General features: G+C 39.2%; 1 protein-coding gene across 2 annotated transcripts in view; it reads left to right on the forward strand.

The window, feature by feature from the left end:
- Positions 1–14,857, forward strand: part of scn8ab (sodium channel, voltage gated, type VIII, alpha subunit b) — a 61,811-nt gene that overhangs the window by 12,602 nt on the left and 34,352 nt on the right. For both annotated transcript variants that reach the window (XM_042499790.1, XM_042499798.1), the window contains exons 3-8: positions 6,125–6,243; positions 6,503–6,592; positions 7,158–7,286; positions 9,178–9,269; positions 12,636–12,857; positions 13,049–13,112. In XM_042499790.1, the coding sequence (XP_042355724.1) occupies positions 6,125–6,243; positions 6,503–6,592; positions 7,158–7,286; positions 9,178–9,269; positions 12,636–12,857; positions 13,049–13,112 (716 nt within the window). The remainder of the gene's footprint in view (positions 1–6,124; positions 6,244–6,502; positions 6,593–7,157; positions 7,287–9,177; positions 9,270–12,635; positions 12,858–13,048; positions 13,113–14,857) is intronic.

Raw genomic sequence — 14,857 nt, forward strand, 5'->3', positions numbered from 1 at the left:
AACCTCAAAAAGTCTGCAGTATGTTACTGTTTATGAAGGTCATTTAGGGCCCCAGCAAACAATTATTCAAATTCTTTCAATTGATGAATTGTTTATCTTATATAATAATGATTAATGCAGTTTCCCTAAGCTCTAGATGATGTTTTGAAACCCTGAGGTACTTGATTTGCAATGATATCAAACATGGAAAAGAGGCAGGAAACAGCACATTTTGGGCCTTTTTAGGGATGTCCTAGTCTTATCTCAAAGATTGGTATATTTTTGTAAAAACTGATAAATTAAAAAACAAAAAACAGGGTACAGCTTGGGTGCAGGGATTTAATTGTCATTGCATTGCAGAGCTTTTGAACTATTAAGCATAGGCTATACATTGGATGCATTTGAATAACTTTGAAGTCATTTCAGTGCACTGAGCAGCTTTACTATCTGAGAAAATGGAAGTATCGAATCAGGACTCTGTATCGGCAGATATTCAATATTAAATGACTCGTATCAGGATGAGGACCAAAAAAAAAGAAATCCCTATTTATATCTTAAATGATGAATTTTGTTGGATTACACGTCTAATGATTATTTTTATTAATAATTTTGTTGCTAAGTTTATTGCCAACTTCTGACAGGTCTACAGTCCAAATCTACAGTCAGTTTTGTGTAGTAACAGAGCAGTCAGTGTCAGGCTGGGGGTCCTGGGATGATTAAGAGAAGCACAACTCCCCCTCCCCGTGATTTAGTCTCTATTGTTTCCCTGCTTGGATCTCACCCAGCTCTCTCTCTTTATTTCTCTGTCTCCCCCTCCTCATCTCAGTCTCAGTTTCTCTCTCTCCCTCTCTGCTGCATGCCTACCCAGTCCTCCTCCTCCTCCTCCTCCTCCTCCTCCTCCCCCCTCCGTCTACCCATCCATCTCAGGTTTGGCTCTCTCCCCTCTGCAGATCTCTGGCTTTCTGTTCTGCATCACTCCCCCTCCACCCCCTCATCTCTCTCTCTCTCTGTCTCTCTCTTCAGTTCTCTTTGCTGCTGTCCCATACCCCTGCAAGCCCCTCTCCATATCCCTGCTCCACTATTCCTCCTCCTCCTCCTCCTCACTCTCACACACACACACACACACACACACACACACACACACACACACACACACACACACACACACACACACACAGGAACACACACACTGTCCTTGCAGCTGCATTCTGCCTCCTGATTCTTGCATATGTGCCTTTTTCTTGTACGCTCTGTGGAGAATTAGGAACATTTCACCAGCTTTGCAGCAAATAAGTCCTTTTAACAGTGAAGCTGAGGCTGCTGAGTTGTGTGTTTATGCATGTATGCATATGCCCAAGTAGGTGTGGATGTATATTTAATCATGTAATTATGTAGGCAGATCAATGTTTTAGTGATTTGTGTGTGTATGTGTAAGACTTTACCATGCATTGTGTTACATAGCCAGTGTTTTAGGATCCATACTGCCTGTCCACCACCTTAGTCACTCTATGTTTATCCATGTGAACAGATGTAGTGCACTAAGCCTACTACTGCACTACACGGTTGATATGTTGTTTCCATTTGTAGTGGAGAGCAAAACCTTCAATCCAATGATGACAAATTCAGCGTCTCCAATTCACTTTCTGTCAACCTACTTTACAGAGTTTGTGGAAATTAATTAAACTGAGGAGATGAGTGATTAATCAGTCAATGAATGACTGCTGAAACAATCAAGAATATATCAAGCACAGTGGTGCTACATCTGTTACCTATATATTTTCATTTGTCCAGTTGACTGTAGCCACCTCCTATTCTACTGTTCCTCCTGTGCAGAGCTATACCTCAAAGACAACACCAGTAACAGACTGCTCACATGAATAATCTATGACCACATAGTTTTGCCCATATTCCTAAATTATTATATATTGTAGAATTGATTTGTTGTATAGTTTGTTTATTGTAGTTGTAGAGTCTGGTACGGAGGATTTCTACATCCTGTACCAGAACATTTTCATTAAATTTCATTAAACTGATTTAAATTTTTAAAAAGTGAGACATTAGAGTATGTTGGCAGGAGATTTTATTTTTCTGCTCGGTGTAGGCAGTGGTGTAATAGTAGATGATAAGTTGAGTATATTATAGGTAGTTGGGTATATATATTCCAATAGTTATTTGACTGATACTTGAGTAAACGGACAGAAAAAGAGGTGGACATACCCGGTAAACTTGAGTATATACCCTCCACTCAACCACAGGGTGTAGGCATCAGTAGGCTACGACTCTTTTTATCGACATAAGAATGGTTTAGTCTTTGCTTTGTGCCCTGCATGTAGTCTTATCCTCTTTATTTCCTCCAGTAAGGCCTTTTATATTATACAGAGTTATTCTGTTTAGTCATATATATTTTTGGCATCATTACATTTTAGTCCATTTATGATTTAAATAATTAACTTATGTTCATTGTGTTTAAATTGTGCTGTAAACATATCCCATCACAATGGAAGCTTTCATAGAAAATCATAGATTTTATAACCTTTAGTGATTGATCAGATATCGATCAATGTGGCACAGTCAATTAAGGAAATTGCCTGACATTTGCATCCTTTATTGTAATCGTGCCAGGTTGGGAAGTTTGCATCAACAGCAGATTTTTCTGTCTCCAAATCGACACTGTTCACTGAGTAACTGAAATCTCTTTATAGTTGGATTGTGAATTTCTGTAAGAATTTCTGAATATCAGGACGTCCGATGGCTCAGTGGATAAAGCAGGCGCTCCATATATGAAGACAGTGTCCTTGCCGCAGCAGTCGCGGGTTTGATTCCAGCTCGCGGCCCTTTGCTACATGTCATCCCCTCTCTCTCCCCCTTTCATGCTATCAATCTTCTGTCCTATTTAATAAAGCCAAAAATGCACCAAATAAAAGAATTTCTGAATATCCTTATGCCGTTTTGAGGATGACCTACACAAAGCTCAGACTTAACAATAACAATAAGATGTTTGTCTCTTCAAATTTTCTCATCAAGTTTCCAAAACCCTCTCCAAATCCATGGAATTTATTATGTTTTACATTCATGAACATATGGCACATAGCTCTGCATGCTGGGCATCGGTAAACTGTTAATGAGACATTGCTCATTCTGTAACCTCTCCTCCCATCCACACACTGTGTTTGCTTAGTCAGCAACACACTTGAGTTGACCTCTAAGAGAAAGATTTACCCTTTGAACATGACTGTAGGTCTTGTGTGTTCGTGTTTGATTCTTTTCTCCATGTGAGAGGATATTTGAAGGAGTGCAGATGCACTATAGGCAAAAAAGGAACAGGAGAGGGGAAGGGAGGGAGAGAGGAGTCTTCTGATGCAGAGAACACATTTTGTCTTTCCCCAGACTGTGGACGCTATTTTTAATTTAATTAGATTTCAGGACACCACTTGTCTCAGGACACTTCTGGTCGCCTCCCTGTTTCTTCCCAGTGTTTCCCATGGTGTGATCCATGAACTCATGATGTGTGTGTTTGCTAGTTGCTGGTACCATATACATACTAATGACCAAATGCCTCTAATATACACGTATAGGAATTGTCACATATTGTTATCGTCATCACTGTGAGTGCAGTGAATATTACCTGAATGTAAGTGCAAGTAATAAAGAGCTGAGGTTGAATACATGTAATCTTGTGCACACTATTTTTAAAACTTTATTTGTAAATTGAAATTTAGTTTTGATATTTTTGTCCAGTTTACAGAAGCTGTAGACTGCATTTACACAATTAGTAAGTTTCGTTTTTTTTTCATCCTTTCTGGTTAATTTCACAACCTTGAGTTACATTTTGATATTGTTTTAACAATATTAAAGCCCTTTATGGTGATCTAAATCGAGATAAGGGGGAAAAGTAGCCCTCAATCATGCCCTAGGTTGTCTTACATCATACTACTACTTTTAAAATGATTAATTCATACAAATACAAGTAAAGTACTTTAAACTGGCCAAACCTGGATCTGTCATCCACCAAACTCCAAGACACACAGACTCAGAGTATCTTTATCATACCATTATTATACAGCTTATTAGGAAGAGATTTGTGCATTCTTGTCACCTGTGATGAAGTGTATATTGCAGACATTCCTCAGCCGGTATGATATAAAACTGGATACTTAAATGTGTTTTGTCAGTTGTATATCCAGTCCTCCAGCAGCTCTTTGACATGTTAAATTGTTGATTTAATGGCAAAAACAATCTTAATTTGCTGCTTTTTCAAGTAGTTTTCTGCACTGCTGCAAACAGCAGTACAAGTGATCTTTCCCCACATCATTGGTCCTGAAGCAACAACAGGCCAGGAGTTGACTTTGAGAATACTTTGACATGTTGTATGGCTGGCTCGCCTATGTTGAAAAGGAAAGCAAAGTTTGAAGATGGTTAAAAGATGTGGCGGGGGGACTGTCACAGTCTTCACATTAAAGACACATCTTAAGATGTTAACTAAGTAGCTAAGTACATCAAGAGCAGTTAATATCAGATCACGTATGTCAGTCAGCTTTTCTTTCTCCTTATTTCTGTGGTAACCCTAAATGGAAAAGGACAGACAGGTTGGTTGCTGACATATTTTCAAGATGTCTTGAATTATAGTTAGCCAGCAAAGATCAGGGCTAACAGTCCTTTTACGCATATTATCTCTGTAAAGCTACATGCTGCTTTGAAGTCACTTTGTACAGTAAAGAGAGACTAGGTCACCAAATAGTCTTTAGTCAGTAATAAGATAAGTAAAAGATACTTTACAGATCCCCAGAAGGGGAAAAGGAGACGCACTGATCGTCTCGGTATGCAAAGCATGTGTGTCTTTTCCCTTTTTTGTCAAGACCATAAGCTTTAGTTTGTGCGGTTATGCCTTGTTCATAAAAGCCAACGCCATGAACTAATCCCTCCATTGCATGTTGTAGTCTTTGCTGTAGGCTTCTTGAAGTGGCATCCCGCTAAATGGAACCACCGTTGCCATGTTTCTTTTTGTAAAGCTTGTCCGACCTAGCAACAGTAACATCGGGGTGGAGGTGCGACTTTGGATCGATCAATGTTTATGTCTTCATTGTTCTTCAACGCTGGTTACACACACACAACATGCTGTGTTTTCTGTAAATACTGACAGGCAGCACTGTCAGTGGTGTCATAAATACACATGAGGGGATGTGGTGAAGAAGGAAAAAAACCTTGCCGTGTACGCATTCATAACTCACAGATTCTCATCCAAACCACACATTTGTAAAGTCTCCCAGTAGTCCATTTGTTTGTAAATAATGCTCATACCTTTCAGTCAGACCCCACATTATCCAAAACTGGGCACAAACATCCACAAACCACACACAGGTACACACACAAACAAACACATGCTGCTGAAACACACACATTGCTGCCTCACCCCAGTGCACAGCCCCACTTGGCCCAGTGCTGTTTATGGGTGGGGAGTGGTTGTTGAGAGCCTCAGAGTCAGCAGATCTGCCCCTGATCGATGACAGCATTTGCGGTTCTCTTCCAGTAAGAGCTTTAAACTTGGGGCGAAGAGAGTCGTTTGGCCACAAAGAGGGGAGAGCCTCTCATGCACCTGTCTGCTGACTGTCGTAGTGAAAAGCTCGCCAGGACAGAGGCTCGGTCTGATGTAACCTGGGCAGAGGTGTTAACTGTAACGCTGGCTCTCGGGTGACTGGCCACAGAGGGCGTGATGTCAGCAGAGTAAAACACAGCCTGGTGTCCTTGTCCTACTGACTACGTGCCCTTTTCTATACCTTTGTCTTTTCACTATACTGTGTTTATCCCGTGTGCTTTAGGACATTACATTGTTCACAGGGTAAAGATTTCAAAATGAGTAAAGTAACAACACTGTGAGCACTCTTCAAAATGCTGTGCTCAGATCAGCCCTGTAGTCAGAGTGGAAGCCAATGCAGTGCTGCCCCATGACTCAGAGGTGAGCTCAGGACTCACATCAGCTACTCAGTCAAGCTATAGTCATTTTTTTCCTTTTTCTTTTTTTAAAGTAAGATAGCGCAAAAAAAGTCTTGTAGACCATGTGCTGAACAGTATGTGTCATATCATTTGTTCTGGAAATGTTCTAACTCTTTTGTTGTCTCTTTCTTTGTCTCTCTCTCTCTCTCCACAGACATTTATAGTCATCAACAAAGGGAAAACAATCTTCCGCTTCAGTGCCACGCCCTCCTTGTACATCTTAAGCCCTTTTAATTTATTTAGGCGAATAGCTATTAAGATTTTGATACATTCATATCCTTTCAAGTGATTCCTTTTTTTGTGCTTTACGGTGAATGAATGCACGTTTTAGTTTTAGTCTAGTTTTGAAACATGTTGGGTTTTTCTGCTGATGTCACAAGTCGTCAGTAGAAAGTCAGGAAAACTGATTCACTGCCAACTTTAAATCAGTGTTCCTTGAGCTTTACATCAATACTTAAGTTGGATTTCAGTCCTTGAATTATAATGTATGGGGTGTTATGGCTAGAACTTTCCTTAACTCGTATCTTCCCACGTTATTCAGCATGATCATCATGTGTACGATTTTGACCAACTGTATATTCATGACATTTAGTGACCCCCCAGAGTGGTCCAAACAAGTAGAGTAAGTACAAGTCCATAGTTCTTAGGGCTGGGTATCAGTAATTTATACATTTAGGTATCGAAACAGTACCCTTAAAAGTGATACCAATAATGATATAGTACCTTTTTTGTACCTTTCTTTTTGGTTGATGCCTTTAAGGTATCAAGCAAAGTAATTGAAGCTTCTCCAGTAAAATGATACCTGTATTTGATCCTTGTTGTACACAGATCTAGACAAAAAAAAGACTCTTTGTATATTTCTGGTTTTGCTTACAGCCAATCACTGCAAATATAATGCAACCTGTGATTGGCCCATTACGGGTGGTGTGATGAAGTTGTATTTGACAGAGATGCCACCAAAACATTAAAGTTTGGTGGCATTTTAAACATCTGAATGCTTCTATTCACATGATGGGTATTGAATGAAGTTGTAAAAACAAGGTATCAAAGAAAACATTTTTATCAAGTTATATACTGGTAATCACATTTAAAAAAAAAATACCCAGCCCTAATATTTTCCCAAAGCAATCATATCCTAGTTTCATGGACCTGCCATTGTTTTACTCTCTTCTCTCTTTGTTTTTAAGGTATACCTTCACAGGTATCTATACGTTTGAGTCGCTCACAAAAATTGTTGCCCGAGGCTTCGCTATAGATGGGTTCACCTTTCTCCGAGACCCATGGAACTGGCTGGATTTCATGGTCATCTCAATGGCGTAAGTATTAAAACTCACAATTATTAAAAAGAAAAAAAGTAAAAGCTACATATAGCAACTACTATCAAGTGTAACAAAACACCACAAAGGGGATTCCAGCAGAATAACAATATGCACGCTGGCTCACTGGTATGGCTTATAAGACATCCCAAACAAATATTTAAATTTTGGTGCAAAAATGTAAACATTTTAGAATTAGAATTTGAGAATTAACTTAAAGATGTCATCATTGTTTGGGTATCATAACACACATCTGTCAGGCTTTAAAACTTTTAACAACAAACAGCAGTTTTTGCAGTCAGCTGGAGTGGTTTCTAAAAATGAACAATATAGTGGTTATTTTATATATTTATTGATGGGCCTTTGCCGAACTTGAAAATAGAAGTAAGAAATCCATATGAACAAAAATCCCCAAAAACCTGAAAAAAAATAAAAGTCAGCAAATGTAGCCATTACCTTGAACAAACTGTGTTATGGCAATTTTCTGTCCAAACTTTACTCTACTAGTATAGGGCAAAAATATTTTAGGCAGTCTTTTTTAAATTTCATACTTTATACACTTGGAAAAACTTTGTGATATCTGTTTAGTAGTTACTAAGTTTGGGTCTCAAAAAACACATTATAATCTGTATGTAAATATAATTCAGGGCCAGTATGTTTGGTTCATATCACCTTCACTGTGGCCATGGATTTGTTTCCCTGCTGCTGTTTGCAGGCTTGTAAAGACTAGACTGAGTTCTGCATGTTGGCTCTCCTAACTGGTTATTAAAGTAATACTGTATCCACAAAATAATCATTTTTTGTATCATTTACTCACCCTGTGTTATTTAGAATTTACAAAGAAAACTTTTTTTTTCCACATGCCTCCACAGTGAGCAGAAAATCCAAAAACAAGTAAAAGAAGGCTGCTTTTAACAACAGCGATACTATATCAAACAATGTATTTACACTAACCTTACTGTTTAAAGGAGTTCTGCATAAACAGTCTCACACAAGCATGAGTTGTAGGCCTGGGCATATCAGTAGAAAGCACAAGCAAAGCTCAAATGCACGCACTGGCACAGGCGGTTGTTTGAGAGTTTATCAAGACTTCAATTCATTTTGAATGTTCTCAGTTTTTGGATTCTTCATTCATTTTGGATAAATGCAGGAATCTTTTTTTTAACAAATCACACATAACACAGGGTGAGCACTTGATATACAAACGATCAATTTGAGGGTGAAGTATTCCTTTAAGACTTGAGAGATTTTGGAGTGGCCGAAAAATGTTCCATGGCACTTTTAAGTGTTTTCTTTTTTTAATGATTTGTGGTTCAGATGAAAGTAGAATTTAGCTAAAACAGGTTCTAAAGAAAACTGCCCACAGCACCTTCATCTACATCAGTCCATATTGCCACGCTGATAATGCCCATTAAAATATTGTGTCAATAACAGTCTAATCTTTCTTTCCTCTGTTTGGGATGGCTGCTGAATAATTGTATCTGATCCACCTTGCAGGTATATAACAGAGTTTGTAAACCTAGGCAATGTGTCAGCTCTGCGTACGTTCAGGGTTCTGAGGGCTTTGAAAACAATATCAGTTATCCCAGGTAAGACAGTCCAGGTGTTTGTGTTTGCGGGTGGGCGAGTCCCGGGGTTGATGTTAGGTGTGGTTTTGTTTCAGTCCCCTCTTCCTCTTCCTCTTCCTCCTGCGCTCTCTTCCCACTGGTCGGACAGGCGCTCTCTCTCTCACCGTGGTGTCCCTTCCTGGTCCTCGATGGTGGTGCTGGTGTCGTGCTCTTGCGCGTACATGCGTGTGTGTGTGTGTGTGTGTGTGTGTGTGTTGTAGTTATCGTGTTTGTTGTTGTGTGTCATGGGGTTCTGTTCTGTGTGTCATCCTACCTTGTTACAGATATATAACAGAGTTTGTGGACCTTGGGAATGTGTCGGCGCTGAGAACGTTCAGGGTTCTCCGAGCTTTGAAAACAATTTCTGTCATTCCAGGTGAGACTCCCATTTAAACACTAAGGCTGAGTTTATCTATTATCTGTCTTTATTTCTATAACTTTTATGTTTTTTTTCTTTTTAAAAAGAGGATGTTTTAGAGTTTCTTCTTTTTTCTTTGTTTTAAGTTTGTTTTATGACAATCAAAAATGGTAGCAATACATTTTTGATAGGCTTAGCAGTCTATTGGCAGTCTTGTGGGCTCATGTGTCCCCTATGGACAGCTGGGCTTATGCAGCAAATCATGTACATTTTTTACCTCAAATGAAAAAAGAAATTAATGTCCAAAACAATGTGAAAATATAGGAAAATAATGGAGATGCTTTTTCCAAGGACTTTTAGGATGCTATTTTGAGGGAAGAAAACAACATAATGTAGTTTAAATCTGTGACCTCTTTGCACATCTGGTATGTGTTCAGTTTTATTTCATACATTGATCCAAATTTGATATTACATTAATTATATTACATACATTGATTCGCAATCTATTACACTGCCTTCTTGTTTCTAAAGACTTTGATTCCCTAAGACTGCCAAGCCTAATTTGATAACACATTAATGCTGCATGAAGCTTTGAGACACATGCTTTTACGAGTTTGGCTTTAAAAGAGCTTTTCTTTTGGGTTTTGTTCTCTTTTAGTTGTAAGAGTTATTTGACTCAGGCTTCAGATTTTTTTTGTCTTTTTTTTCTTTTTGAAGATCTTTGTCCATCCTGGGAGTTAAAGGGGAATATTAACAGTAAATAAATACCATCAATAAGCAAATTTTCTGCATATGTGTTGGATCCAATATGACCTTTTCTCCTTAGAGAACACACAGTAATGCTTGTCTATACATTAACATACATCACTTAAAATGCTTGAATTATAATATGACAATGACACATATAATACATAAGTATTTCAGCACATAAACACGTGCCCATATACCATACATGCACACACACAACACACTGTTCCATGTACAGTAAGCTCAGCCTTCAGCACATAGTGCTCACTCGGCTCTGCTCTGGGCTACTGCGGCCCGAGGGCTCGCCCAGCGCTGCAAGAGTGGGAGAAAAGGGTGCCTGGGATGGGAACGGTTCTTCGGTTAAGGCAAGGTCACCATCACGGTTTACAGACAAGGTGATGCTGACACCGAATCAATTCCTTCAGCCTTGGCGTTTAAATGACCTGCATGCCACCTCTCATCGCCCCCTCCCTCCCCTTCAGCTACCGTCTCTTCCTCGCCTGTCCTTTCTTTCCCCTCTCCACCTCCTGCTTCTTTGACTGAGCGCTGTTTGCTGTTTGTGGTGCTGCTGCGTTCAGTTGATTTGTTGGATGCTACATATGAATTAACTGCAGCTAGTCAGGGATGTTCCCATAGATGGACACAAGGAGGGAAGGGATGATACAATTTCTCCTCTCCACATGGACCCTAAATCCTGTTGTAGTGCTGTCTGTTCTTTCTCAATGGGAACTGTTTACTTACATGGGATAGTTACTGTAAAAGGGTGAAAATGAAAATGTGTCCCTCTGATGGTAACATCACATACAGCTGCAGTGTTTGTTGTGGTGTTCAGTGTTTTATAAAAAATGGAATGTGACCTTTATGTCTGTGGTTCCACTTAAATGCCCCATCATCAGTTTGCTGTTATTACATACAAGATTGTCATGTATTTGATTTGATTGAATGTTTCTAGTATTATCATGTTTTTGATAAAGATAGAAATCTGCAGTAAAGACATCGACCCACCCAATGTTTGAATTCGAGGGACACTGCAAAAGTATTATCATAATATTCACATCTGCTCAGGTGATAACAAGCTGCCAGTTAGAGTTTGGATACATTTTGAAGTGACTTAATGCACATTCTATGCACATTATTTCATCCAGACATATGCTACCTTTTGTAGAAGACTTACGGAGTGAGTTTTTTCTAAAATAAAATGCTCACATATTTGTAGTTGGGGCATTCAGCTACAGGCATAAAGTCTCTGAAAGCTTGGCTTCAAAGCCTACCGAATTTTCAACTAAAAATAGTTATGACTTAATAAGTGACAATTGAATTAAACATGAGCAAACTATCCAGCAACTGTCATCAGACTGAGAGCCAGATGTTGCTAAATCCTGATTGGTGGAGGGATTAATGTAACATTATGTTTTCCAACTCAGCCCCCTTTAAACCAGTTAGAATAGTTGAGACAAAAACAAAAATATTGACATTTCTGGAGTGGGATAACCAAAACGGTTGCAATGTTGGCAGAAAACTATGCATTTATGTACAACCTGAACATTTATAATGATAAGCTGATTGAAGGAAAAAGGTTATTAGGGCCTTTAACAGGACAGTATACCCTGAAATAACATTACATATTTTCTAACATTACAGCTTAGCTGAGGAGAACGTCATTAATGTTCACATCTCGCATTGTCACAAGTACAAGCCTCTAATCCATGAGTAGATGCTTGCTACCTTCCATACGGTTATACTGTCGTTGGGTGTAGTTTGGTAGAAAGAAAATAGTTCCTACATGAAACTGGTCTCAACAAGGTCTGTGGATTATCTTGAGTAACCGGGTCAGGATTAATAGAAAGAGACATGTTTTTTTTTTCAAATGTACATTGTGGTACTTTGAAAACCACAAGCCGAATGCCATCTAATTCCATTATATTGGAGAGAAGGCAGACATCTCTCCAGCCGATATCTCCAACACTCTGCAACTCGCTTCAAAACAATCTAGAATGTTAAATAGCACTGTGGGTAACAGGAAAAACAAGTAGTTTTGATTTTGGGGTGAACTGTTCCTTTAAGTCATTGGTCAAGTAATTTAATACCCACGTAGCTAGCAACTATCTAAATAATTAATTTAAAAGACAACAGCCTGAACTACAAATTTCGATCCAGGCAGGAATGACAGGAAAAAGAACAAGAAGCACTGTCTACACACAGGTTTTATACTCTAGAGGATGCACATGACACACCGAGTCAATTTCTGCTGTTGAGGCTTGGCAGCGTGGGTGTAGGTGCCTGAGAAATAATTCTGATGCCTGCCAAGTTTAGATTTATGTAAGAGGTTGCCCAGCACAGGGTTAAACACAGGATTAGATATACATTACCTAACCTAAGTTTTTCCATGCTTGACTTGAGTCAGCTCTGAATTGCAGCTAAAAAAAAATACAAACTCAGCTTGTGCACTCTTGCAGTGCCAAAAGTTGCAATTCTTTTTATTTGTGTCTATCTGTGTGTTTGTGTGTGTGCGTGTGTGCATTTGCATTTGTACGCTGGCTTGCGTGTGTTTCTGAGTTTGTCTGTTTTTCATGTATGTGCATGTGTGCACATTTGTGTGTGTGTGCGCGTGTGTGTTTATTGTATATTAATCGGCAGGCCTGAAGACCATTGTGGGTGCTCTGATCCAGTCTGTGAAGAAGCTGTCGGATGTGATGATCCTGACCGTCTTCTGTCTCAGCGTGTTTGCTCTGATTGGACTGCAGCTCTTTATGGGGAACCTGCGGCAGAAGTGTGTAATCTGGCCCATCAACATGACTGAGCAGTACCTGGCAAATGGCAGCAGGGGCTTTGACTGGGGCGAATACATCATGAATGACAGTGAGTGATTGCCTCGACCCTGATTTAACTACATGCACTTGATTACATAATTGGGAGTCAACAGGAAGTGTGTGCCTCTTGGTAAATCTTTTCTTTTGGTGCTGTTTTGGGGATTTATTTTTTTATCTTGCTGATATAAAAAATTAAAGAGAACAGCTAACCCAAGTCACTATTTTCTGTTTTCTTTATAGCTAATTTCTACATCCTCCCTGGTCAGCTTGATGCTCTACTATGTGGAAACAGCTCTGACTCAGGGTAAGTTAGAGCGTCACTCTCTAAATGCATGCTGTCATATTTACTCTCCACCGAACTTGGACACATCAACAGTGATGTAACCATACCGCCCTCAAGCATCTGATTTTGACCTGATAGATCTCCAGGTCCAAGCGGCAACCTCTGGGCCTGAAAACAGAGCCTTTGGAGTTCTTTGAATGGCCAATTGAGGCTGGCAATAAATGCAAACACACATTTATTTTTACCATAAAAATACTTCAGTAAAGGGTCCCAAATCATGTCAAACAGACTCCTCCTGTCCTCATTATACAGTCTTAGTCTTTCCAGATGTAGTGTTTGCCATTTCGCCCAACCATAGATTGTAAGTCGGTACAAAGTCCATCTTCCACACCCTCAGAATAATTTTAATTTTACTGAATAAAACAGCTTTTTTCCTCATATTTGTTAGCAGCAATTAAGGGGTTTGTAGCTCCGAGGATGGCTACAGAAACAGAAACAGAAAAACAATGAAAAATACCTTTCCAGAATGATGAGTTTACTACATGACCAAAAAGTATGTGTATCATAGTTTCAAAGTTGGAAAAATGTTTTTGAATGTAGTCACAGATTTGAAGATATCTAAAAAAAACTGGATGTAAGTCAATTGTGCAAAGTTTTTAATTGTGCAAATGGTGCAATGTTCTCATTTATATACAGATCACTAATTCTGCAAATCCCTTTTTGAATCCAGGTGAGAAAAGCTGCGTCGTTAAGACCTGGTACAAATTAGTGATTTTGCCAAATTGGGGCATCCACATATATTTTCGGAGCTTTAATGTACAACTGTTCCAAATTTTTAAAGTATTGCCTACAACAAAACTGCACCACAAAAATATAAGTCCCTGGTGGTAGTGGGACAATTAATAAGAGCCATAAGAGAGGTCTTCTTACAGAACAGCTGTTCTATTGCTGACCATGCAGGGCATGCACCAGAGGAAGATGGGGGGCCTCTTTTCCACCATGCAATAACAGACAAATGAGCAGCCCAATAATACAGTTGAAAATTCCGTAAACCACCAGCCCCTTTCGACTTGGATAAGTGTTTTTTAGATATTCTGACAGCCTTATAGTTCCAAATGAAGAGTATTACTATTGAGTCTAGTTGTTTGAAGTATGTCTTAGCAATGTAACATGGAATTGACTGAAAAAGGTAAAGAAAGCGTGGCAAAACTATCATTTTTGTTGCATTAATCTTCCCAGGGGGATGCTTTTTTATGTAACTGAGTGACAGGCTGTCTGCCAATAGTGTGCTCGACTTTTCAGTCAGATTCAACCCTTGCTCCTCCACAGCGCCAGACTCTTACCCAAATATAGTCGCACCAGGCTTCAAAAAACGGCAGACGGCTGAAATGCCAAACTTTGAAATACTTCAAAATGAGAGTCCACAAACAAATGGGTGACGTCACAGTCGCTACATCCATTATTTAAACAATCTATGATCAGGCAATTCTTTACCAGAGCAGGCCCTACCCGTTGAGTGATACAAGCAGTTACTTAGGGCTCCCTTGTCTCTGGGGGGGCCCTGGAAAAGATTTTTTAATGTTCATGAAACAGAAACGAAAATAAAAATTGAACCTCTAAGCTGATAGCATTTTTTTCCATTTTTGCTTACAAATACTGACAAAGAATAAGCCCAGAGACAGAGGAACATGGACATTGTATATCTTGATTCCTTTTTGTGGGCCATTTTATTTTAATGTTTTGTTTAAGCAGTGCTCCATTTGTCT

Source organism: Plectropomus leopardus, chromosome 2 (assembly GCF_008729295.1).
Source record: "Plectropomus leopardus isolate mb chromosome 2, YSFRI_Pleo_2.0, whole genome shotgun sequence".
Taxonomy (NCBI): Eukaryota; Metazoa; Chordata; class Actinopteri; order Perciformes; family Serranidae; genus Plectropomus; species Plectropomus leopardus.